Source organism: Phytophthora ramorum, assembly GCF_020800215.1.
Source record: "Phytophthora ramorum isolate Pr-102 chromosome Unknown Phyram_PR-102_s0007, whole genome shotgun sequence".
Classification (NCBI taxonomy): Eukaryota; Oomycota; class Peronosporomycetes; order Peronosporales; family Peronosporaceae; genus Phytophthora; species Phytophthora ramorum.
The window spans coordinates 1,654,471-1,679,431 of NW_027150653.1; the positions used below are offsets into that span (position 1 = coordinate 1,654,471).

The 24,961-nt window shown below is 52.8% G+C and overlaps 10 protein-coding genes across 10 annotated transcripts; 5 read left to right on the top strand and 5 right to left on the bottom strand.

The window, feature by feature from the left end:
- Nucleotides 1-333: 333 nt before the first annotated feature.
- Nucleotides 334-576, top strand: KRP23_8506 (uncharacterized protein; the record flags this gene model as incomplete). The annotated part of the gene is made up of 1 exon (XM_067893954.1): nt 334-576. The coding sequence occupies one exon, from the start codon at nt 334-336 to the stop codon at nt 574-576; it is 243 nt and encodes an 80-aa protein (XP_067743435.1).
- Nucleotides 577-882: 306 nt separating this feature from the next.
- KRP23_8507 (uncharacterized protein) lies at nt 883-1,128 on the bottom strand (the record flags this gene model as incomplete). Its single annotated transcript, XM_067893955.1, has 1 exon — nt 883-1,128. The coding sequence occupies one exon, from the start codon at nt 1,126-1,128 to the stop codon at nt 883-885; it is 246 nt and encodes an 81-aa protein (XP_067743436.1).
- A 1,254-nt stretch (nt 1,129-2,382) lies between these two features.
- KRP23_8508 (uncharacterized protein) lies at nt 2,383-2,754 on the top strand (the record flags this gene model as incomplete). Its single annotated transcript, XM_067893956.1, has 1 exon — nt 2,383-2,754. One exon carries the CDS (start codon nt 2,383-2,385, stop codon nt 2,752-2,754), a length of 372 nt encoding a protein of 123 aa, XP_067743437.1.
- A 3,392-nt stretch (nt 2,755-6,146) lies between these two features.
- KRP23_8509 (WD40 repeat-containing protein SMU1) lies at nt 6,147-7,876 on the top strand (the record flags this gene model as incomplete). The annotated part of the gene is made up of 3 exons (XM_067893957.1): nt 6,147-6,701; nt 6,769-7,017; nt 7,088-7,876. 3 exons carry the CDS (start codon nt 6,147-6,149, stop codon nt 7,874-7,876), a joined length of 1,593 nt encoding a protein of 530 aa, XP_067743438.1.
- A 115-nt stretch (nt 7,877-7,991) lies between these two features.
- Nucleotides 7,992-9,037, bottom strand: KRP23_8510 (Centrosomal protein 20; the record flags this gene model as incomplete). Its single annotated transcript, XM_067893958.1, has 8 exons — nt 7,992-8,032; nt 8,109-8,148; nt 8,210-8,295; nt 8,375-8,446; nt 8,529-8,588; nt 8,656-8,764; nt 8,836-8,924; nt 8,983-9,037. 8 exons carry the CDS (start codon nt 9,035-9,037, stop codon nt 7,992-7,994), a joined length of 552 nt encoding a protein of 183 aa, XP_067743439.1.
- Nucleotides 9,038-9,169: 132 nt separating this feature from the next.
- KRP23_8511 (UPF0652 protein C22H10.08) lies at nt 9,170-11,317 on the top strand (the record flags this gene model as incomplete). Its single annotated transcript, XM_067893959.1, has 3 exons — nt 9,170-9,574; nt 9,695-9,755; nt 9,855-11,317. The coding sequence occupies 3 exons, from the start codon at nt 9,170-9,172 to the stop codon at nt 11,315-11,317; spliced, it is 1,929 nt and encodes a 642-aa protein (XP_067743440.1).
- A 190-nt stretch (nt 11,318-11,507) lies between these two features.
- KRP23_8512 (uncharacterized protein) lies at nt 11,508-13,914 on the bottom strand (the record flags this gene model as incomplete). The annotated part of the gene is made up of 5 exons (XM_067893961.1): nt 11,508-11,792; nt 12,390-12,969; nt 13,040-13,111; nt 13,174-13,248; nt 13,319-13,914. 5 exons carry the CDS (start codon nt 13,912-13,914, stop codon nt 11,508-11,510), a joined length of 1,608 nt encoding a protein of 535 aa, XP_067743441.1.
- A 1,036-nt stretch (nt 13,915-14,950) lies between these two features.
- On the bottom strand, nt 14,951-16,916 carry KRP23_8513 (uncharacterized protein; the record flags this gene model as incomplete). The annotated part of the gene is made up of 7 exons (XM_067893962.1): nt 14,951-15,283; nt 15,824-16,077; nt 16,144-16,328; nt 16,410-16,478; nt 16,552-16,650; nt 16,733-16,804; nt 16,894-16,916. The coding sequence occupies 7 exons, from the start codon at nt 16,914-16,916 to the stop codon at nt 14,951-14,953; spliced, it is 1,035 nt and encodes a 344-aa protein (XP_067743442.1).
- A 1,638-nt stretch (nt 16,917-18,554) lies between these two features.
- Nucleotides 18,555-21,395, bottom strand: KRP23_8514 (Dual specificity protein kinase shkA; the record flags this gene model as incomplete). The annotated part of the gene is made up of 2 exons (XM_067893963.1): nt 18,555-19,564; nt 20,288-21,395. 2 exons carry the CDS (start codon nt 21,393-21,395, stop codon nt 18,555-18,557), a joined length of 2,118 nt encoding a protein of 705 aa, XP_067743443.1.
- Nucleotides 21,396-21,528: 133 nt separating this feature from the next.
- On the top strand, nt 21,529-22,755 carry KRP23_8515 (uncharacterized protein; the record flags this gene model as incomplete). Its single annotated transcript, XM_067893964.1, has 1 exon — nt 21,529-22,755. The coding sequence occupies one exon, from the start codon at nt 21,529-21,531 to the stop codon at nt 22,753-22,755; it is 1,227 nt and encodes a 408-aa protein (XP_067743444.1).
- Nucleotides 22,756-24,961: the final 2,206 nt, after the last annotated feature.

Sequence of the window (24,961 nt, forward strand, 5' to 3'; positions counted from 1 at the left end):
GACTGTAGAAATGGTAGTGCAGGCTTGGGAAGGGATTAGCGAGGATGGTATCAGAAACGGCTTCTTAAAAGCTGGACTCATCGCTACAGGACCTCTAGACGCTCGTGGTCAGGCCTCCGAGAAAATAATATCACTACCGTAATTACTACCTATTTTATATTATACTACGGATTATTGTTTTTTTTTCGAGAAATAATATAGTGTAATACTGACGAAAATATACAAATATATCCTGCAGATGTTACCAGCCAGTCATTCCCCGCTGCCATCCATCCACTGGGAGCTCGAGTAGCTCCGCAACCATGAAAGAAAAGCTCATTCTTCAATTTCTCCATGTCGTTCCAGCAATTCGCCGCTTTCTTCTACACTGTTGTGGAGCCTGGGCTTTATAGATGCAACATCTGCGAGCAGCTACGCAAGCAAGCTCAGCGTACAGGCTACACATACCTGATATCGCGCCTGAACTCCAAGCATCCCACTCACGGCGACGAGTACGCCGAGTTCCAGTGCCGAAACCTGACCTCTCTTGAGGTGTCCGGCTTCGTGGACGAGGTGACGACCGACATGTACGACTGACTGCGCCTGATCGCCGAGCGAAACCTCCCTCTCGGCGAAGTGGAAAACCAGCTAACGAGGCAGTTAGTGCGCATAAAACCGACGTCGGCGGAGACACTGAAGATCTACATACATCGAGTACCGTAAAAATCGGATTCTGTAAGACAAACGGATTGAATGCGACAGTCGTATAAACACCACGGTGAATGCAAAAAAGGTAACTTTCCATGAGGGTGTCACCCCGTCCAGCCAAATGACCACACGCACAATAACAAACAAATTTAGTAGAAAATGCAAATGAACATGTATTGCATGAATTTTAAAGGTCTATCCGTCTTGCACTAGCGGTGCATCGGCGTCAATTGCAGCCACTCGGAAACGGCCATCGCGGTCACGAGGTCCTGTTGGGACCACGCCTGCTCGGGCGAAGCCCGTCAGGATCGTGTCAGGCTTGACAGCTTCCCACGCCTTAACAACGAAGCGCGAGATGAGCGCCTGCTTCTCCGACGTCGAAGTCGGGAACGGGTTGTCAAAGTGATGCTCCAGATAAAGCTTCCTACAGAATAAAATCATACGAAAAGGTTACGAACCAGTGATGGCCAAAAATGTATCGCAGGTATTGACATTGATCAATACTACTCGCAATGCCGTATTGCAAGCTCGACGGGCATTGCAGTACATACTGGAGCGCCCATCGGCATTGCAGTTCTTACTGTTCCTTATGCCAAACCGGTCTCAGCAAATTCAGTGAGCCTGTAGCGGACCCGAAGCCTAGCCGTCTAAAGCTTGACGCAGCCAAGGGGTCTCCAGAGTATGCTGGCGTACTCGGGCGCCGCTACATCGTTCAAATTTTCATTCTGCCTCCTGTAACTTCGTGTGCAAGTGACCACCACACAGGACTACCCTAGTATCATCAACCATGGCGCTCAGAACTCTGTTTCTACCAGCGGCATCCCCGCGGATGTGCTGTTTTTCTTCGATGTTGGTGTCGCGGCGGTAGCGGTGGTTTATCAGTGGCGTACATGCCCATCCAAGCCCAATCAGGTGTGGAAAACCGGGTACGCCAACCTGAGTAAGCACCTCATCAGTTGTGATGGGCAAGACTACATGGAGAAGTTTGCTCGAGCCAAAAAAGATCAAGCAAACCCGTTGGGCTTTGAGAGAGAGAAATTCATATCGTCTCGAGAGCTCTCTGTTTTTCGGTGGATTGAGTGGATTATCATGAGAGACATGCCTCCCTCGGAGTTGGATAACCCCTTGACCCGGGCAATGTCCCAGCTCGACCCTGTTTGCAGCAATAGCTTCATGATGTACATCACGTATCTGGTCCCTTTGGTCGAGGCCAAGATTGCAGACATACCGCCCCTCTTCTTCGGAATAATGTTCGACGGGTAGACTGACGTCTCTACGCACTACATCGGAATCATCGCCACGTTCATGGAGACCGGCGTGTATTACGAGGTGCTTCTCGGCTGCTCTCCCCCACTCAGCGAAAAGTCGTACACAGCACTATGCGCTGTTGGAAACAGTGCTCAGCATTTTCGGCAAGCCGATCACTTCACCGTCTGTCATCATTGGTGACAACAGTGCGACGAACAAGGCCCTGGCTGATTTGATGAGGTACCGCTCATCGGGTGCGATTGTCATAAGCTCAACCTTGACGTCAAGGCCTATCTTGCCCGGCGGCCTGCAGTCGAGAAGACTATTGAGCGAGTGGATAAAGTCGTCTCACAGTTGCGGGACCTCAAGGTTGCTGAAGCTCTTCGAGAGTTAACGTCGCTCACCCCAATTAAACACAACGTTACCAGGTGGTCGTCTACTTACAAAATGATCCGCCGCTTTTTGCGTCTCGACGTCCAGGCAAGACAACTCGACGATGTTGACACAATTCGCCGTGCGGATGCGGAGCGTATCAAGACCGTTATGCCTTCTCTCAAGAACTTCAAGAGTATCATGACCGACTTGCAGAAGCAGGGTCGACACATTGGCACAGTGCATGAGGCCTTCAAGATGATGACTGAAGATTATCCTGAACTGAAAGACTACGTTGCAGCTGATGCAGCTATCTCACACAGCCCGGAGTTTGAGGCAGCGACCGTGAAGATCATAAATGGTGAACAGGATAGTCTCACTGACCGGGAGAAGGCACGTGTGAGCTGCTTTCTCGTGTGTGAGCCCTCGGAGATGTCAGAAACCTAGGAAGCCGACAACACGAGGAGCTATGTTTGCCAACTGCGCCTTCGCAAACGACAGGGATTGATGCTAGGCGAGGAGTACGTCGATCTTCGCTTCATTTCAGGGAGATCAGCATCAGCTGAGCGACTCTTTAGCAGTGCCAAGAACGTGCTTAGAGCAACCAGGAAGCGGTTGACGCCAGTCAACTTTGAGAAATTACTCATGCTCAAGCACAACCGCCACTTTTGGAACGCAGACATGGTGGCTCAGGCGATGAAAGCGGCTTCTACGGCGAAACCGTAGATTTCCTCATATTATTGCAGTAAATATTTCTGCTGCGACCGGCATTGCAGTTCTTACTGGATGCTGACGGAGAACTCCAATACATACTGCTTCTCATCACTTTGTCTGCAATGCCGTCCAGTACATTTTTGGCCATCACTATTACGAACATAAATTACATCGTAAAAATATATAAAAGTACCGAAATGCGTCCTTGAATGGCTACATCACTGCCACGTCCGTCGGCTGGTACAGGCCTGTGATACCTGGCGGCACGAACTGCACTTGCGTGCAGCCCTGCTCCAGTGATTCCCTCACCGTTGCCATTTTGTGAACTTTGAGGCTATCTAATAGTAGGAATCTGCATCCTTCAACGCTAGGTTTCCAAACCTTATCCATAACCACAAATTTAGATTGGAGAAACAAAGTTCCAAATAAAACTGCGAAAACTTACTCGTTCACTCCACTCCATCATGACTGCCTCGTAGCAAAATGCCTTATTCTGAACGGTATGTTCAGCTTCTGGAGACCCAAATGCAGGGTTTCAAACCTCCTGGGATACGGGTCCCCCTGGAACACCCGCAAAAACGATCAGCGGGGGCAATTTAATGCCTGTAGCTTTTTGATGCTGTGAGAAACACTGAAGCTCTAAAGCCGTTTACTTCACTACCTGTAGAGTCAAATGTACGTAAAATTAGGCAAAAATTCCGCTTAAACCGTACAAATATAATAAAATGTACCTTGCATCACGTCCACAGGTGGGTTTCCCGTGAAATCAATGGTTGTCTTGCCGGCCATATCGATGTAGACGGCCGTTTGATCCATGTTGAACACGGCACAAGCTTGGCATCGCCGCGCTCTTCCAATAGGATGCCATCTTCCTCGATAACATGCTGAATTGACTGCGAAAATACGTTTACAACAAGCTATTTACCTCAAAAAAACGAAAATAGATAAATAAAATAAAGATAAAGCAGCAATTTAGGCAACTATCTCCATGTTCGGGTGCCTTGTGTGAGATCCGGCGAATTGACAGGAGATTACGCTTCAGAAAGCGCCGTAGAAACGAGATGTTTCCACCACGGCTACGGGTTTTAACGTGATCCGGGTCGTACCGCGTCAACATGAGGAACAGGCACTCCACGGACACGCAGAGAAAGTGATTCTTTCTCATTTCGATTATCCAATCTAAAAGTCTAACAAATACAATGTGAGTGTTAACGTGTGAATATTGGATAAAATACTTTGTACTTACTTTTTCTCCAGGTCTGGGTTCTTGATGTACATCGATCTACTGCGAGTAGCGTAGTACTTACTTGGTGCATCTTGGGCGCCTGTTTTAATAACTGCCTCTTGACTTTTCCAGCGGTACCTTGTCGAGCGATGAACGCCGACAGCTGCTGCTGCAGCTTTCACAGTCATCACCCCGCGCTGAAGTGCTTTCAGCTTCACTTTATTCTTGTTTTTTGGCTCTTCATCGAGAAGTGAGGTTGGATGGCATGGAGCTGCCAGCGCTGAGTGAATGGTGCTGCGCGATTTAGACTTTTCACTTCTCGTAAATAATGTAGCCTTTTTATGAATTTTGTGTTAGGATCAAACTTTTTACCACTGTCTTACTGAATCCGATTTTTACGGTAGTTGATCGTGGGGGCAACACCATCGCCAAGGAGATGGGCGAGTTCTTCGGTATCATGTTTGACGGGTGGAGATCGGGCACACGTCGCTTCGTTGCGGTGTTCGTGGTGTACCACGGTGCTGCTTGTCTGTGCGAAAGGCTGGTCGGTCTATCTCCAATGGTGGATGGGCAAACCGCTATCGCGTTCACCGAGTCTATCCTGGCTGGCTACGACAAGGACTTTTAGATGATCAAGTTTCTTGTCGCTGACAACTGCTCCATCAATCGGAGCATGGCAGCAAAGCTGGATATCCCACTGATTGGCTGTACCAGTCACCGGTTCAATTTGGCAATGGTCCGATTTTTGTCTGATTCTGAGGATCTGATAAATATGATTTAGCGTCTGATGATGAGCCTTCGCCAACCAAACAATGCCGCCCAGCTAGCGCTCCACACGCAACTCCTCCCAGAGACATCGAATGTGACGCGCTGGTCTTTCGTGTGGAAGATGGTGCACAAGTACATCCGAATTCGCGATGCTGTGAAGCATGTTCCTGCGGTCGAGGAGCCGCTCCCCTGTCTGAGTCACCACCGTCGGATTCTGGTGCTGCACAACAAGATGAAGGAGCTGCAGAGTGTGTGCGAGAAGCTGCAGGAGCACAAGCGAACGCTCGGTGAAGTACGTGCTCTCTTTGACGCTTGTATGGCTAAGTACCCTGTCATGGAAGAGTATCTCAAGCCTACTGCCAAGATTGTTCTCTCGCCCACTTTTGAAGCTGCTGCTATCAAGGTCACGAGCTCTCGTCCTGTTTCCAGTGCCGAGGCCAAGACGCTTGAGCCGTTTCGACGCCCAGAAGGCTCTGAACAGAGTGGAGATGAACCAGCTCCTGACTTCGCGAGCGAGATTCTTCGTCGTGCTAAGAAGCCCCGCACCTCGCAGAGGCGCGCCGTCGACTACGTCCCACTACTTGGTGCCATCCCCCAACCAGTAACCGATGCGAGCGGTTATTCTCGGAGTGTAAGTACGTGCTTGAGTCGCACCGTGTTCCCATGCGCTCAGCAAACTTCGAGAGATTGATGTTTCTATAGGCTAACCGGGATCTCTGGAACGCGTCAACGCTTGTGTCGTGATCTTATAGTTTAGGCTGGTCGCAACAATATATTGAAAATTGCGGCATTGCGGATTATTGATCGTCGTGATATTGCACTCTGTATTACTGGTGAGTGCGTTGCCTGTGTATATTGACTATGGTATTTTCGGAGGCCTGCTCGTGGTGTGTTCACATCGCCCGAATCACCTAGCGAGGGTATCTTAGATGGCAATTATTGTAAATAAAATATACATATTGCTTGGTTTTGTGTAAGAAAACATATAATGGGTTAAAAGCCCGTTTTAGTCATTTTGATTTGCTAATATTGCTAAAATCAGGCATTTTGCAGAGTTTTAATTTCACGCGAAATCCTGAGCATTCCTTGAATTTCACAGTCACAACCGTAGTATTTCACTTTCAAGTTCGAAATGGAACCCGTAGCTCGTGACGCCGAGCTCGCGCGCGAGCTAGAGGTGGACTCCAACGATGCCGTCCGCTTGATCCTGCAGTTCCTGCGTGAGAACCGCTTGTTCGGCGCCATGCGAGCGCTCCAAGAGGAGTCCCAGGTGAGTCTCAACGCCGTGGACTCGGTGGACGCGCTGGCCAGCGACATCTCGAATGGCCGCTGGGACCGCGTGCTTCAGCAGACGAAGGCGCTCGAGTGCAGCGCCGCCGCCATGATGGACCTGTACGAGCTGGTGGCGCTGGACATGATGGAGTCACAGGAGAGAGACGTGGCCCTGCAGCTGCTGCGCAACACGCCGGCGATGACCGCGATGAAGCAGACGCAGCCGGAGCGCTACCTGCGCCTGGAGAAGCTGGCCCAGCGAGCCATTTTTGACCCTGCAGAAGGATACACAGGCTCTACCAAGCAGAAACGACGGGACGATGTTGCTCAAATGTTCCGTGATGAGGTGTCAACGGTGGCGCCGTCCAGATTGCTGGTTCTCCTGGGTCAGGCACTCAAGTGGCAACAGTTTCAGGTGAGGGGGGAAAGTGTGAGAGTACTGATGGAAATGTGACCTTATGAGGATGAATTTGTTGTTTCAGGGCCTGGTGGCGGCAGGAGAAGACTTTGATTTGTTCAGAGGTGGAGCGAAGGAGAAAAAAGTGGACCGCTCGGAGAAAGTGGTGCGCAAGTCGGCAGGCAAAATCAAGTTTAGTAAGACTTCGATGCCGCAATGCGCACAGTTTAGTCGCGATGGACGCATGCTCGTAACGGGTGCGAAAGACGGATTCGTGGAGGTCTGGGACTTTGAGAAGTGTAAGCTGCGGAAGGATTTGGACTACCAGGCCAAGGTACGAGTAATAGCTGCACGCACGATATGATCATTTGGTGGTGGCACTGACATAAGAGTATGATCATTAGGACGAGTTCATGATGCACGACACCAGCGTGACAGCTGAAGCGTTTAGTCGGGACGGAGAACTGCTGGCAACAGGCAGTGAAGACGGCAAGATCAAGGTGTGGAAGGTTGCTACCGGGTTATGTCTGCGGCGCTTTGACAACGCTCATAGTCAGGGTATCCAAAGCATCATGTTCTCACGAGACGGCACGCAGCTCGTGACGGCATCGTTCGATCACCTTGTCCGCATCCACGGCCTCAAATCGGGTCAGACGCTGAAAGAATTTCGCGGTCATCAGAGCTACGTCAACACAGCCTTCTTTTCATCGGACGGTAGCAAGGTAATTTCAACTTCTAGCGACGGAACGCTGAAGATCTGGAACGCCAAAACGACGGAGTGTCTGCAGACTGTGCAACCACCCAATGAGTCTTACACTGCTGAAGTGGATGTCGTAAGCGCTCTGCTTGCGCCGAACTCTGCTGGAACGGAGGAAGATATTATCATATGCACTCGTACGAACGAGATGCTTCGTGTGTCGATGAGAGGAGAAGTCTTGCTCACTTACAAGGGAGATCCGCTGAACGACAAGAAGGTTGGCAACTTCGTTGCCTGTACACTGTCGATGCGCGGCAAATGGCTGTATGGCGTGACAGACAAGGGCTTCATTGCGAGTTTCACGGCAGCGACTGGCGAGCTCGAAACATCCATTCAAATTTGCAACGCCGACGCGTTTGGCATCGCTCACCACCCGCATCGCAACATCGTTGCTACATACGGAAGCGACCGATACGTCAGGCTGTGGAAAGCGTGATATGGATCAGATGAGCTGTAGTATCAATCAAATAGAGCTGCCAGCGCTGAGTAATTCTACACTGTCTACAGGTAGTCAGTCAGCAAAATATGGTGTTGGTTGAAGAGTTCCCCATCTACTTCTTGAACATTACAGGCGATGGTTCCTGGACGCCGTCTAGAAAAAAAAATCGTAAAAATCTCTCAGTAAAGGTTCCCTGGTTCAGAACGATAGCTATGTATTGTGCTCTCACCGGTAATGCCTTGACGTGGATCCTCTTCGACACGTCGCTCCTGCGGTGCAATGTTCATGAAACTCTATCGCGTTTCATTTTGGAAGAAGGTTGGGACTTACCTCGCGATTGGCTTGAGATGGTACAGCCGCAAACTGATTAAACTGGTGTTCAACATCAAGATTCCTCTCCTGTTGCTGTTCCTCGTCTGTTGAGTAAGCATGAGAGATAAGTGGTGTGTCAGTTAGTGCAAGACCCTAAAAGCCGATTATTAGAATGCGTCATACTACGACTTTGCTGCATACTCGCAACCATGCTATACAGCAGCGGCACGTGTGTAAAACGTGGATCCTCAGTCACTAAGCAATACACCAAATCACACAGAAACACTCTTCAATCAGTTTGAAAAGCTTTCGATCCAATCCTCCCAAGCTCACGCACCGTTCAGTTCGCTCGACAAGAACTGGCGGTCGAAAGGCTTTTCAGCTGGCTGCCCCGACTCTAGAAGTGCGTTTCCAACACACGATCTCAGCCCCACCAATTCGTAACAAACACAACCCCTTCATACCTGGCAGGAAAACTGACAGCGCGTGGCGATACCCATTGTACTCAAAGTACTCGCGAATGAGCTCGTTGATGATCAAGTTCTCGTTCGACAACTTTGGTTTCGGCACGTCCTGCACACACACAACTCGAGTCAAATCAGCCACATTACTCTCACTCATCCCTTCCAGCTCCAATCGTCCACCTGGTCGTCGAGCGCCGCGAAGATCTCTGCTCGAATCCGAGCTTTGATCTGGTCTAGCGACCCTCGAGCCGCCAGCGTGTCCTTCAATACTACCACGAAATCATCAGCTCTACACACCAAGCCATCGCTCTCCCGTTCTCTTCATACCTTCCTTCAAGTCCGACAACGTCGTCTGCCCTCCGTCTACAGCGTTCATGCTCATCGACCTGTCCAGACCTTGAACAATGCGCACGAAGCGGCGCGGAACGTCTTGACTTGTTTTTTGTATTCGTGTATTACGTACGCCACACCAATATCCGTTACTGATGGGTTTGTGGCATTTCCCTTTGCAAGCATGTCCAGCCCCGACGCTGGCGAGCGCCTCGCGCGCGTGAGCCGCATGCGCACGCTGTCAGCGCTGTTGGACGACGACCTGGACGACGACGACCAGCTGCCGCAAGAGTGCCGCGAGCTGTTCGCGCATGTGGCTGCCGCCGCAGCTAAGGACGGGGAGGACGCGGCGCAACTGGAGCAGACACGGCGCAACGAGTTCCTGTGCGTCGAGTGCCAGGCGCACGAGGCCGAGCTCTTCTGCGAGCAGTGTCACGACTACTTCTGCGAGCTGTGCTGCGGCGGCCAGCACCGCAAGGGCAACAGACGGAAGCACACGTTTCAGCCGCGGTTCCCGGCATCCAAGGCGGCGGCTCCGGCGGCGGCGGATGTGGAGATGGAGATAACGAGAGACGCAGTGGACTACGATGTACGACGGTGTCTTTGCGGGCTACTCGACAGTTTTTTTAAGGGGCGGAGGAGACTGAGGGCAACGAGGATGTTTTGTGATTTGTGTGCTGTTGGTGCTGCTTTTTGCGACGTTTTGTAGAGCGACGAGGACGAGCTGGATGGAGACACGAGTAGCAGCGAGGAAGAAGACCTTGATCGCGGTATGCATGGCGCTGTCGACCGCGGATCAGATGATTCCGACTCTGATGAACCTGCACCTCGCCGTAACATTTGTAACTTGATGGGTCATTATCTGTTAGGTTACCCGTCGACTCTCGGCCCTGCGCGACTTACCAACGGCAACGCTGGAGGTGCTGAAGCTGCCGCTGAGATGCTGGAGCGAGCCAAGTACATCCCAGTGAGACTCACCTACGAAGAACGCAAGCTGCTACGAGCGCTGGAGGCGGCACTGTGTGTGAGCAGCTACACGGACAAACTGGACACGCCCAAGTTCCTGCCGGCGGCTAAGCGTGTACGTGCCCAACTGCAAGATGTGTGCGGATTTCTATCGGCACTGGCCGTGGCGTCGGATTACAAGGCTGGGCAGGAAGTCCTGGACGAAAAGAACTTTGCCGAGAGCACCGAGTTCTTTCAAGAGATCTTCGAGCTGGGCAGACGATACAAGATCATGAACCCGGAGAAAATGCGCGGTGAATACGGCAAGCTCATGTACTTGCTGCAGGATGCCGTGAGCCCGGAGCTTCAGGAACTGCTGGGATTCTCGTGCCTTCACAAAATCCGCACTGTGTACGATGTGCTGGAAGCGGGTGGAGCCCTCGACATGCTGCGCGATTCTCGAATTGAGACTGCTACGATGGTGGTCGCCCCAGAGGGCAAGACCCGCCTTCAGATCCAGCGGCAAATCAAGCTGAAGGAGCAGGCCATTCGAGCTTTGAGCGACAAGTACGAAAGTCGACGTCTCACCCGCGACTCTCTTCAGCAGTGTCTCTATTCGATCGCTGATAACAATTATCACCTCTACTTCGAGCGTGACCCGATCGATCGCATGATTAAACTGCTAACGACGCATTTCAACCCAGACGACGAGCAGGAAGACAGCACGCTGGCCATCATTAGCGGAAGCGACGGAGCGCGGCTGTCCCATTCACACGGTCGGCAGTACAACTACGTGCTCCAGTCGCTGACGCTCTGGCGCGAGATTGCACATGACATGTTCCGCTTATGGTGTCTGACCGATGAGGATTTGCTGGCCGACGGCACGCGTTATGAACTGACGGATACTGGTCAAGGTCTGCACCGCATCCAGCCTGCCCCTCGAGTGTCGCGTGCGATGCACGTTATCCTGCACTCAACACAGCGGAGCCTAGACTCGTGGGTGGGATCCAGTGTCATCCATTTGGGTGACAAGAATGTGCCAAACGCTCTCATGTTCATCGATAAGTATACGCAGGTGGGGCACATTCTGCGCCCGATCGTGAAAGCCATCGATAGTATCGAGTCGATGTGCGAGTCGTCGAATGCTATCCAAGGATACGTGGACACAACTTTCGGTGGAGCTCGCAAGCTCAAGCGCACAATCCTGGCCGACTTTTTCCGTGAGGCCTTTGACGGCAGCGGTGCTGACAACTTTTTCGAGGCTGGATCTTGCATTGATGGCCGTCTCACGAGTGCCTGGAACTGGTGCTCCAACCTGCATAAGAAGAATTTCTTTCCCATTTTCAAGATCACGGGATTCGTCGGCTTTGACGGCAAGTTTGGATAGGTAAATGGATAGAAGCAAACCCAAACGAAGTGCGGTGACGCATCTCTTTTGAGGAAGTGGCTAGAGAACATGACAAGATATCACGCGCCAAGCGCTTCAACACGAGAACAGGTTGCCTTGTTGATACTTCTAACGCTATCCACGCGTCTGTACGGACGCTAACTTTTTCTCCAAAAACTATCCGTTCTAGCTACAGTGACATTGGACGGGAAGAGGTCGACGATGACGACGCTCCGCCGTAGTAGCTGACCGACGAACGGGTCATGATCTGCTGAATCGCGTAAACTACTTCTGTAGCTGACGGGCGATCATCCGGGTTTACGGCCAAGCAAGCCTTTGCCAGCTGCAAAATCGCCTTGGGGCAGTCCTCTGTAAAGTCTGGAATGAGCTCACCCGCCGCCACCATGCGCAGAATGGCGGTTTCCTCCACCTTGCCACCCTGAGGCGGATTCTTGGCGTTCCAGTAGGGGTAGTCCTCCGTGTCAATTTCCGAGATAACCACACCCAGCGAGAAAATGTCGGCTCGCTCGTCGTAGTCCTTGCCTAGCAGTACCTCGGGAGCAATCCAGAAAGACGTCCCGATACCCGCCGTCATGTGAGTTTCCATGGCGTGACGCTCGCGCGACACACCGAAGTCGCTAAGCTTAGCTTCCATTTCCGTGTTCAGCAGGACGTTCTTAGACTTGAGGTCACGGTGGATCAACTTCGGGTCCAGCGAGTGCAGATACGTCAAAGCCTCACCGATGTGCTGCGTGATACGATACTTGTGCGCCTCCCACGTCAGAGGAGTGTTGCGCAACTTGAAGCTGTGCAGCACTTCGCGCAAGTCTCCACGCTCCATATACTCGGTCACGGCGCTCAGGTTACGCAGCGTATCCCACGCCACGCCAATAAATTCAACAACCCGCGGGTGCTCCAGCGTTGAAATAAGGCAGATTTCCTTCATGAACGCCTCCACGTGCTTCATGTCCTGGCACAAATCTGTTCGAATGCGCTTGATGGCCACACGACGGCGGTTGTATACACCACTGTACACAAGACCAAAGCCACCCTTGTTGATGCAGTTGGCTACCTTCACGTCCTTGAACGGAATGCGGTGAGCAATGATGAGCGGATCATTGATGATGTTGGTGTTGGCCGAGAAGTGAGAGTCGAACGACAGTGTGTGATCAAACACCGACTCGTCTCGCTCCTTCCGGCGGTTGTTCGCACGACGCTGCCGGATGAACACGAAAATCAGTGCGCACACGACGACACAGGCTGCAACGATCACGTAGATAAGGTAGCTGTTGCTGCTGGACACCGTATCCGACTCCGTTGACGCTGTTGTGCTGTTTAACACGCAGAAATCGATGCCGTGGGCGGTCATCCACGTGCCATTGTCACAAGCGTACGTGTCGTTGGGTGGGTCCATGTTAAAGTTCGTGAGCCCGGCGATGTTTTCGTACAGGTCACTCGAGACGGTCCAATTTTCGATGGCGTTGTTTTCAAGGTAGAGACTGTTGAGCTGGTTGAGGTAGAACATGCGGTACGGGATCTGCGTCAGCGCGTTGTTACTGACGTTGATGGACTTCATCGGGCATGGGTTGGCCGTGCACATTTGCGACGAAATGCGGGAGTACGTGCCGTGCAGCTTGTTGTGCGAGAGGTCACTGCAGCAACAAAAAGAACAAAGAGACCGTGAGCTAACCGATAAAACCCTGCCGAAAAATCCACACTTACAGGTACTCGAGGCTGGCAAAGCCTTGCAGGAAAGTGGACGTCACCTGGCTGATGTTCGTGTAGCGCAGTGTCCTACAAATATTCCAACTGTCAGTTTACTTGTCTCGCCACTCAACCTTCGAGGCCAAACGTACAAGTTCTCAATCGCGAGCGGGATGTAGTCCGTCGAGGCGTCCAGCGCAGTGAATAAGTCCACATTCTCTAATGTACTAATCAACCACCAAAAAGATCCGTCAACCCACATCCTCATTCACCCACACACGCAAAGCCAGCACTCACATCTTCTCGAGCTTGGAGTCCGTGCCCACCTCCATGAGCGACGGGTTGGACGTGTCGTAGTCGTCCCACCCCGTGGCTTCAGCCGTGACATTGAGCGTCACCACGTTTTCTCCAACGCCGACGATCTTAATGGACGTCAGCGTATCAGGCGCGACGATCGTCACGAGCGACGTGAGGCCCAGCGTGGCGCCGAACTCGAGCGTGAGTGGCTGGGTCGCGAGCTCCTGTCTGGGCTCAATGTAGAACTCCCACTCGGTCACGTCGTCGTATCCCTCGAGACAAGTGCAGCTCACGCTCGCATTCGTGTACACGTCGGGGCAGCCTCCGTTGGGCGTGAGCGAGCTCGACTTGGTCTGAACGGACGGCTTGCCGTCGCACACGACGGGCAGCGCCTTCCAGTTGGCCGTGAGGCTGCTGCCGATGGTGCTGCCCCACACGCTCTTGATGTCGTTCGGGAAGAGGCGTGTCTCGCCGTCCTCCATGTAGTTCTCGAGCCACGCCTTCACCTGGTCGTCGATCTCCTCGCCGCTGCCGCTCGAGGACGCCGAGGCCGCGACCGCCGTCGTCATCGCCAGCGTCGCCAGTATCCGCAGCATTTTATCCTATTATTTTACTTGGATTTATGGACTTCGACAGCTCCGAGCGTTACGAGACCGAAGAGCGAGTGACAGCAGGTTGCGCTCTCTGCTCCATGCTGCTTTTTCGGTGATGGCTTTTGTGAGTTTATTTGCTCGGGAGGGCAGACCCCTTCGAATGGTAGAGAGTATGTGCTATATGGTGGGGAGGGGCGACGTAGTCGGGAAAAAGTGGTCGGAAAGTAGTCTGCACGCACGGTCTTCAGCGCCTGATACAATGGGCATATGTATGCGGGTCGTGAAGTGTGAGCTACGCGCGAGTGCTCCTGGCGCGCCTCACAATGCAAAACAGAAATGGGTGCCCACTGTGCGTCCACAAAGGCAACGCGCGACTCGCGCGGTCAACAGACCATTGCAATCGCTAGTCGCGCACAGGTTGGGCATTTGCACGGCGCTTTCTGAGCCTGCAGGACAGCTGCAACTGATTTTCGTCGCTGCAGTCTGGTGCTTGCTGCGCTGAACGCCCCAGGTCGAGGACAGCTCCGCCAACGCGGGCATAAATCTACGACAGAAGCGCGCAATGTGCAATGCTGACGAGAAATCTTATCCAAGCAGAACCCGTCAAGTGAATCGAGTCTCAATGGCACTGAGTCAATGTACATCTACCCTTCTAGTGCGCTTCAGGAAGACAGCATGCATCTTGCTGGTCGGCATCTTGTCGCGGTGTTGAAGCGGGGCTCAGTCTCTGCACAAAGGTCGACGCGTTCTTGAGCTTTGAGCGCCGCAACTCGTCCCACTGCGTCGGCAACGCTCTATGGGCAAGTCGCTTTGAAGCCGGAACTGCCCTCAACGGGCCAGCCGCTGGGAGTCTGTGGCCTGCAAGGCTGCATCGGAGACCATGTGGAAGGTTGGTGGATACAGCGCATTATGCACATCAAACGACACTCGCGCAGTCAAGACTCTGCCCGTTACCGCCGGTTGCACTCGGTTCGTCTGTGTACCAATATTTCGCTTTCGGTACATGTATTGCTTCTTGCTGCAGGATGAGTCAGCCCAGCTACTCTTTTCCGTTGCCAATCCTGTCCATACTCAAGGAGGACACTCTAGTGTTGGAGGACATACTCTGCACGAGCAACAACTCCTGGAACACCTGCAACAGCTCCGCGGCACTAGGGCGGTCCTCAGGCCGCACTTGCAAGCAGTGACTGGCCACCCCCAAGATGGGGGCAGGGCACTCGGTTGAGAACGACGGCCGCATCTGGCCGGCGGCCACGAGCAGCAGGATCTCGCCCTCTTGTAGCTTGCCGCCTGGTGGGTTGGTCGCATTCCAGTACGGGTAGTCGTTCGTGTCCAACTCGGAGAGCACCACGCCGAAGGAAAACACGTCGGCCTTCTCGTTGTAGTCTTGGCCTCTCAACACCTCGGGTGCGATCCAGAACGAGGTGCCCATGCCAGCAGTCATGTGTGTCTCCGTGCCATGGCGCTCGCGCGAGATACCGAAGTCAATGAGTTTGGCTTCCATCTCCTCATTCAGCAACACGTTATTGGACTTCAGGTCCCGGTGGATCACCTTTGGGTTCAATGAGTGCAGGTAAGCCAAGGCCTCGACGATATGAAGCGCGATCGTGGCTTTATGGTCACCCCAAGTCAGTTGATTTGCACGCAGCACGGTGCTTAAATCGCCGCGCGTCATCAGCTCTGTCACTGCCGATAAGTCCACGACAGCTTCCCATGCCACGCCTATAAACTCGACGATCCGTGGATGCCGAAGTATGGCCATGAGCGCGATCTCTCGGATAAACTGCTCAATCTGGTCTGCCTCGGCGTCCTTATTCACACGAATCTTCTTGATGGCGACTGGGCGACTCCGATACGTGCCAGTGAATACCAACCCAAAGCCGCCCCTGCTGATGCATCGCCCGAGCTTCACCTCATCGTAGGCGAGCCTGTTTGTCACGATGATCGGGTCGGCGGCCAATCGCACACGCATCGTTTCATGGTCCTCGAAGTCGCGGTTAAATATTGAATAGAAATCGTGGCTGGATGCACGCGAAAGTGTTTCCGATGGTCGATCTTTCCGGTAGGTGATCCATTGCCACGCCAGTACGTACATCAGCAAGATCACCACGACGACACCAGCAATAAGTACAAACATAATTGGGTTCGTGCGACTGAACGAATTGTCTGTGGGGGGGCATGTTGATTGTTAGCGACCGATTAAAAAGAATAAGCCCACATATTAACACGAACCTGACGTCGAAGGCGAGCCACTATCTGTAACACAAAAATTCGTGCCGTGTGCAAGTTTCCATTGTCCCGCGTTGCACACGGCGGAATTGTCGGGTGAATCTGCGTTGAAGTCCGCCAAGCGCTTGATTAGTTTGAACGTAGTGGAATTTACGGTGAAGTTGCTGATATCGTTCCCCTGAATGTAGCTGTCAAGCACAAAACACAGAATTAATTATTTAGGATTTGAATTGTGGGAAGCCCGAAGATGGCCAACTGCGAGGGCGTACAATTTCTGTAGTGATTTCACGTTCAGCGGTGTCGTGGGGAACTCCGTGAGCTTGTTGTAGGACAGGTTACTACGTACAGGTACAAACACATGATAAGTTTCAATAGCGCATGGATTTAACCAAAGAACATCGAGACACGTACTATTCCTCCAATTCGCAGAACGTTAGAGAACATCGGTCCGCCAAAAGCTGGTTTCCGGTTCCTGCGTAAGCGGCGACCAAATTGTTGGAAGATAGATCTCTGTGTTTAAAATTCATCGCCAGCACAACCAGACCATTAACGAAAACATATTCCATCTTTCCATGGCGCGATCTATGCTTACAACTGTGTAAGATTGTTCAGACCCAGGGTAAACTCAAAACCAAATGAGGTGATGTTACAACTCCGCAGAGTTCTACGAACAGCAGGCAAAGGACCGTGCCCCAGTTAGAAAAATCAATGCGAAGCCAAAAGGCCCGGGAATATTTTGCTGCAGCCACTCACACACGGGTTGTCGAAGATGGCATAAATGCGGATACACTTGTTGCAATCGTGAACATATCGATATTCACCAACTCACTGGTGCGCAAAAATTCCAACCAAAAGCAGTCCATCATTTACTGTTACCACAACGAATTTTGAGAGAACATTTTTTAGTTAGACAACGTACATGGTCGTTAAATTCGACGTTGAATCGAGTGTACGAGCGATGGGAAGCGCATCGCTGCCTTGATTCCGATATTCCGGCAGAAATGTGAGTGGGAGTGGCGAGTCGCCAATACCTATAATACTTCTGCGGTCATCCAAAACGTTATCCCACCATTATTATGATCTTGAGTTGAATCTCTCACAATTTTTGAAGCGCTTCGGGTACGAAGAGAGTCTGGATGGCGTCGATCTCTAATATGTCTGTCGACTTCAGCGCCACGGGGTATACTGTCGTGCTATTGTCGCTACCTTTTGGCTGTACATGGAATTCCCAAGCATCATCGTTCTTGTCGAATCCGCTCAAGCAGGTGCAGGATGCGTTCACGGCTATAAACACCTCGGGACAGGCACCGTTGGGTTTCACTGTCGATGACCTTGTCACAAGTGATGGTAACCCACCGCATACCTGAAGGCTCGAATCCAATGCCTTCAGTGCTGTGTTTGGGCCACCGAAGAGCTGTGTCTCGCCATCGAGAAAATTGTCAACAAACCAACTTTGCACATTTTCAACCTGCACGTCCGATATCCCCGACGCCGACGTTGCACTCATCCAGCACGAGCACGGGAGTAGGCGCCAACCGAGTAGCAGTATAAATAGGGAATGGAGTCGAAAATTCAGCGTCGTGCCAGTCGTTGAAAGCCGCGCGTCCTAAATGGGTCAGAGTGGCGGTTGCCGGGTATAAAGAAGAATACGAGTCCGCCTGACCGTCAGGCTGACGCGGGGATCCGTTGTAGCCACGTTAATCGTGGGGTGGGGCTCCTGCTGGCCAGTGCAGTTGAGCTGGGCACCGATCAGTCAAGTGCTCCCTATTACTTCGAAGTACGTTTTTGTGATCGCGTTTCAATTCGCAGACGCGAGCAGCATAGAGCGCTGCTACTTTCAACTCGGTCGCCTTGATGCGATTTCGCGTCTGTTGCAGGTCACCAACACGTTGTACGGTTGATAACGGGGCTCATGCTAACATTAGTTGGTATTGCCCCTCTCAGCTCTGAGGGTACTTAAGAAATTGAAACAGCAAATGAGTCGTGAGTAACACGAGTGCCCCTGGAAAGACCATTGCGTCACTTGTGCTTGGTCCTAGCTCGAGCCATACCGACATCGGACTGCGATACATGTAGTCGTGAAAATGAACCGATGGAACGCTGAAGGCATTGCTGGACGGTGTGTAGCGAGATACTTATTGCTGCGTTCGTCTCCTTCCACCTTGGCGGATTGTCGGTGACATCGCCTTGCTCCACTTTTCACACACTGGGATCGCAGCTGGGGTGTGAGGGCGAGAACTGCACCAATGCAGCTCTTAAGCAACGGTTTTTGCATTCTTAATGATGGCGATATTCATCCATTTGCTGCATGCTCTTTTCATAAGAGTCTTGTGAGCATAAGTTATGCCTCCAATGTCCTGCAACTTCGTGAAAACGAATCCATTATTCAAAACCTGAACATGAAGTAAACATACCTACAGCTCCTTGATATCATCGTACACGACCCACGTTTGCCGTTGGTGATCGATGCCGATCTCGTGTTTCTTCTCTTCCTCTCCACTCGATGAGCTCGGCTGTCGCTGCTGGCTTAAATTATCCTGGTAGTTTGCTCGAAAGCTGGCTGGTGACGTGGCTCTGGCGTGGCTCTGGTTTGATTGAACGCTCTCGCTGCCAAAGCCCCGCCCCCTGTTATCTCCATTGGAACTTCTTACTACCATCCCGGTAGGGACGTGTCCGCTGGTAATCCCTCCCGTACTACCCTGCTCGGCACGCCGCGCTGTAGTTGTTGTCGTAGTCGTGGTCCGCTTACCCTTGAGAGGAAGCTTTGTACGCACCACTTGGTGGGTCACTTGGGGAGAAGACACCACCACTTCGTGTGCAGGGGCAAGGGCTTCCGCAGCGGTGGGGCGAGAAATCGATACCCCCGCGCCAATGCTCGAAGAAGCCACCTTTGTTGTTGTGGTAGTCGTCGTCGTCGTCGTGCGCTTTCCAGCGGCATAAGCTGCAGCCGCCGACGCGGGTTCTGCCATAGCTTGCTTTTGCTGGATCTGCTGGCCTGAAGGACGCAGATTCATTATGGCGTTGGCCGGTGCCGTGCGTGTGGGTGAACTGCTGTTGGTACTGTGAGTATTGAAGTCAAACGAGTTGCCAGGCCGCGTAATTGCCGAAAAACTCGCGCTGGAGTTGCGGTCCTGCACAAGCTCCTGCAAGTACTCCACGATCTCGGAGGCGCTGGGGCGCTCTTTGGGGTCGGCGCGAAGGCAGCGTGCAGCCAGCTCCAATATTGCTGGCGGACAGTCATCCGAGAAGGCCGGGCGCTTGGCACCCCGGGCCACGAGGCGAAGAATCTCGTTCTCCTGCACCTTGCCCTGCGGCGGGTGCTGCGCGTTCCAGTACGGGTAATCGTCCGTGTCAATTTCGGAGAGTACGACACCGAACGAGTAGATGTCCGCACGCTCATCGTAGTCGTGACCAAGCAGAACCTCTGGGGCGATCCAGAACGACGTGCCGATGCCCACCGTCATGTGCTCGCTGCCATCGTACAAGCTACGCTCGCGTGCGATACCGAAGTCGCTGAGCTTGGCCTCCATATCGGCGTTCAGCAGCACATTCTTGGCCTTCAGGTCGCGGTGAATCACCGTTGGACTCAGTCCGTGCAAGTACGTCACAGCTTCAGCGATGTGCAAGGCGATGGCTGCCTTGTGCGCCTCCCATGTGAGACGGTAGCTGCGGCGCTTGAATCGCCGAGTGACGTCACGCAGGTCACCGCGCTCCATCAACTCTGTCACCGCTGACAGCTCAGCGGGCGTGGTCCAACACGCGCCGACAAACTCTACGATACGAGGGTGGTTCAGCCCGGAAATGAGCGAAATCTCGCGCACGAACTGTTCGACTTGCTCTCGCCCAACGCCACGCTCGTTGCGGATCTTCTTCACTGCAACTTGTTGCCCTCGGTAGCTGCCCACGAACACGAGCCCAAATCCACCACGACTGATACAGCGACCCAGAGCCACTTCGTCGTAATCCAGTCGACACGAAGCCAAGACGGAGTTGCTAGCTAGATCCACACCGCGTGATGTGTCCTCGCTATCGATGCTGTTGCCGTGGGAACGGCCGTAGCCTACGTAAACTCCAGCAGCACCAGCCCCAGCGGCAGCACCAACAGCAGCAGGGGCAACTGCTTCGGCGTCACGGTTTAGTGCATCACCAAAGGCATCGTCTCCGTTGTACTTTGGCGTTGTCGGCTCCACGGCCTCGGGCGACACCATCGGACTGCTTTCTCGTTCGCGGCTGTGGCGACGACGCTGCCAAATCACCAGCAGAAGCAGGAAAAACACGATGATAGCACCCGCGATCAACCAGTAACCAAGTAAGCCAAGCCCGCCGTTGTCGTTGTCGCTACTCGACGCCGATGATTGCGACGAATCGGGGACTGCAGCGGTAGACGCGCCAAGCACGCAGAAAGTGATGCCGTGCACCGACTGCCATGCGCCATCTTGGCAAGTAGAAGAGGACTCTGGCTGGTCAGCCGTGAACGCTGTGAGCCCCTGGATCTTCTCGAACTGTTCCTGGCTGACGTTGAAGTCCGTGATGTCATTGCCTTGAATGTAGAGCGCTTGCAGACCGCTGGAGTTAAGACTTTCCGCTGGGAACACCGCGAGTGCGTTGTGAGACAGGTTCAGCTCCTTGAGGTCGACGCCGCCGATGTACGCGGTGTCGATGTTGTTCGACGACAAATCGAGGTACTGGAGCCAGCTCCAGTCACGCGTGAAGGTGGTACTTAGCGTCGAGATGTTGCAGTTTCGCAACGTCAGATTCGTGACTGTAGCAGGCACGAAGTCCGAGTTTGTTTCCGCCACAGAGTTCAAATCCAGGTTGTACAGGGAGAGCGTTGAAATGTTGGTAGAATTGCTCACCGACCGCACGAGGGCCAGTGAAGAGCCCGAAGCAACACGGTTTTCGTCGGTGAACTCAATTTCAGCCGGAGCTTCTCCAGCACCCTCAATCACCAACGTCTCCAGACTGGAGGACACCCAAATCGGACGAATGGTGTTGATTGCCAGTTCGTCTGAAGACGATTGCGTGAGCGAACGCGTGGTCGTGCTAGTGGTTGAGTTCCAGGACTCGGCTGTGATGTGAAAAGTCCACGAGATTGCGGTCTCACTGTAGCCCGTAAGGCATGTGCAAGACGCGTTGAGAGCAGTAAGTTCACCCGGGCAACCACCGTTTGGCGTCTCGGTGCTGGAACGAGTCACCAGTGCCGGGAGTCCATCGCACACCTGGTGAGACGCACTCGCCGTAGTAGTTGAGCTCATAGCGCTTGAGACAAGCTGCGTCTCCTCGTCGTGGAAATTGCTGGTGAACCAACTTGCCAGCGATGATGAAGACGAAGTCGAAGAGGAGTTAGACGAACTGACAGATGAGGTCGCTGTTGATCTGGAGCCAGTCATGGAGGTCGTAGCGGACCCCTCAGAGAACGTAGCTGTGGAGGTGGCCGAATTTTCAGTGGCGACGCTGGTGTTGCCATCGGTTAGGACGGTGGTAGAGCCCTCGGATCCGGTTGACGAGGTAGTGGTTGTCGTCGTCGATCTTTCCTCAGACGAAGCTGTGGCGGTAGCAGCACCGTTTGCCGAACGCGATGTCGTTGCGCTAGTAGTAGTAGAGTTTGCAGCACCAGAATATGTAGTTGCACTGGTAGCTGATCCCATAGAAGAACTCGCACTTGTTTCTGTTGTACTCGTGATAGCCGAGCTCGCGCCAGTGGTAGAAGAAGCGATTGCAGTAGCTGAAGTGGCGCCACCGAGCGCCCCGTTCGTCGTCGTCGTGTTGACCAAGCTTCCACCCGTTGCAGTTGTGGTGCCGGTAGTGCTACCAGTGCTCGTCTCAAATCTTGGAGAAGCCGAGTTTCCTTCTGTGGTTGTGGTGGTGCTCGTACTTGTCGTTGAAGAAGAAGCTCCTTCCATTGTTGCTCCTAACAATGCTGCAGTTGTACTGGTAGACACCGAAGAACCCGCCGCATTTAAAATTCCAGTGGTGGTGCTTTCCGTTGTATTCACCACTCCGGATGATCCGCTAGAAGTGGTGACCCAAGTGGTAGAGCTGCTGGCAGATCCATTCATGTCCGTGTCCGACTTGGTAGTAGTTGTTACAGTCGTGATACCCGTGACCGCATCTTTGGTGGTGGAAGTGCTGGTCGTATTCACACCATTGTCCGAGGTTACCGTCGTCACGGGCGATGACCCGTTTTCAGCTTCCGTGGTGGTAATAGTCGTGGTTGAGACACTGCCTGCGTTTCCTTCGGTGGCAGTGTTGCGCTCGCTGGTCGCGCCACTGGAAGCTGCTGTGTTAGTGGTCGATGATTTGGTTCTGCTACTTGCTTTCGACGTGCTTGTGCTCACTGTTGTGGTCGTGACTGTGGTAATTAACTCTCCCGACGAAGTTGTTTCCTTCCTAGTCGTCACCGACCTGGATCTCACTGATGGCGCTGTCGTGGCAGCCAAGGTGGTGATAGTTCCTGTTGATGCTGTACTCTCCGTCGCCGACGTGAGGGCGGAAGTGGTGGTCGTTCTTGTTCCAGTCGAGCTTCCGGTATCCATTACAGAGGAGGTAGATTGGAAGTCCCGCAGCGACACCATCTCAACAGACTGTGGTGCGAGACGGATTCGGGCGGGTTGACTACGCCGTTAGACGTGAAATGCAGTTGTGCCGGCCTCGCTGTGTCTCGGACAGCCCTCGAGCAGCGTCTGTCAGACTGAAGAAAAGCCGAAAGAGCGACAGCTTTCGCCTCTGTGGTGGAGCATCCTGCGTCTGGCCGAACACTATAGGGGCGGTGCATTTTCGTGGCGAAGGCACCCCGAGCCGAAAGTAACACCGATTACTGCAACACGCCGCTGTACTTTTGACACATTTGGAGGCGGCTCGCACGAGTGAGTGCCATGCTCGACTTGAGGCACTATAGCGTTTCGTCGGGGCTCGGCCGAAGAAGTGTTCAGCCAATGGACCGGCTTCCGGGGCTCGTGTCCAGCAGGAAGTGACGCTGGAATCGTACCCACCGCAATACGTTTTCATAGCGTTAGCTCGTCGGGCTCATCTTGGTGCGGCGGCAGTGGGCACTTGGAATCCGGACACGGAGCGCCTTCCTGTCCAACAGATCAAGTGATATATTCTATGCAATTAGTAACCGACGAGCACGATGGTTTACGTTTTGCGTGAGTGGGGAATTATTGCGGTTTCGGAGCTCCGAAATGGTAGCACACAGCCGCTTCTCAGTCAGCTCCTCTTTACGAGGGCAGCGCAGTTGAAGCGAGTAACTGCAATTACATATGGGCAGCAGTTCAAGTCGTACCTCCAAGTGCACGGCAAGCATGCACATGTTAGTATAGCAGGCTGTCGGATTTTCGTCCTTCAGTGGGGAGCATAGAGACCGGAAAGGCCACGCAGACACGACCGACAAAGCGCTGACAGGCACGCAAGGGACAGCCATCAATGGAAGCTGAAACCGCGAGGGGCTCAGGGCGTACGAAACGCTTTACTTCATTTGGTGGGGAAGGCCCCAGCACTCGTCAGTTTTTGGCGAACTCAAGGCGCTTCACCTGTGGACCGACGCAGTCACTCGTGTCGATCACGAACGCCACGCTGCTCAATTTACATTGGTTGTCGACCAACTCGACAGGATAAAGGTTTCATCCTGTCTAATCATACAAAAAAAGTTTACACACAAAAATCCGACCAAGACACAAAAGTTACCAAATGTAAAAAAAAGTATTTGACGCAAAAAGTACCTATTGCAAAACGACAAAGTACAAACGTGTTTTCAAATGCTCGCTAGCGTGGTGCGGTAAATGATTTTCATTTCAACGCATACTCGGGGTGTGGAGTGGTGGGTCGAGATCGGGGAGAAATGAAGAATGAGCTCTGCCGTGCAGACCTCTGCTCTCTAAGCAATTTCTACCTAGCTGTTACTTCCCACTTCTGCGACCAGAAAACAACGGCCTCCTCCTGAGCTGGCGTTACCTTCGGCATCTTGGCTGGAGGAAACTGACCATTGCCGTCGCAAATGCTGTCCTAGCCGCACCCCGAAAAGAAAAATATGGCGCCCTAGCTTCAAGGCATACACCACAGCGTTCTTGTGTCTACTATTTACCCTAGTGTTAAGAGCCCAACAGAGCTTTCTCGTGTAAAACAAATCTAATAATAATAAAGGTGAAGTATATGTATTAGTCCCCGTAACGGAAAGTGCTAATTCAGTGCCTGGAATCATTTAAGTGCACGATGCAAGTCCTTGTCCAATCACCGCTCGCTTTTTATAGTGGTGCCCCCTGATTGGCTAGATATCCCAGCATCACCTTAGTGTACGTTATATACGTTTTTGCAGGAGCGTTTAAACTATCACAGTTATTCTGTTTGGGTGGTGGCTAGCACTACGTTGCCTTTACCGAGTTTCCTGGTGGCACCACAAAACGTGGAGCCCAAGCGGCAGTATGGTGGTGCGTCAGGGACGTTACAAGAAGATGGACGTCGAAGAAGCCTTGAATAGGGCGTACGAGGGGGAGACGTTTGCGGCTGTGACACGAACGTCGTCAGCGCCCCTTCGCACGCTCTTCAAGAAGTCCAAGGAACACCAAACTACTGGGGCTATCATGGAAAAGCGTCGAGGGTCCAAGCCAGCGTTGTCGCCAGAGTAAGAAACGGCCTCGTCACCTGGATTGCATGTGCTTGAACGCCGTTTAATCCGCTCACCAAAGGATAGTACCGGTGGTTTAAAACCCACCACACTGAGCTTGCATCACGCACGGCGCAGATGATAGCCCACGTGCGGAACACGGTGGACTATGACGCCGTTCGTGCTCTATTTCACGCCATCGCCAAGCACGTGATCGAG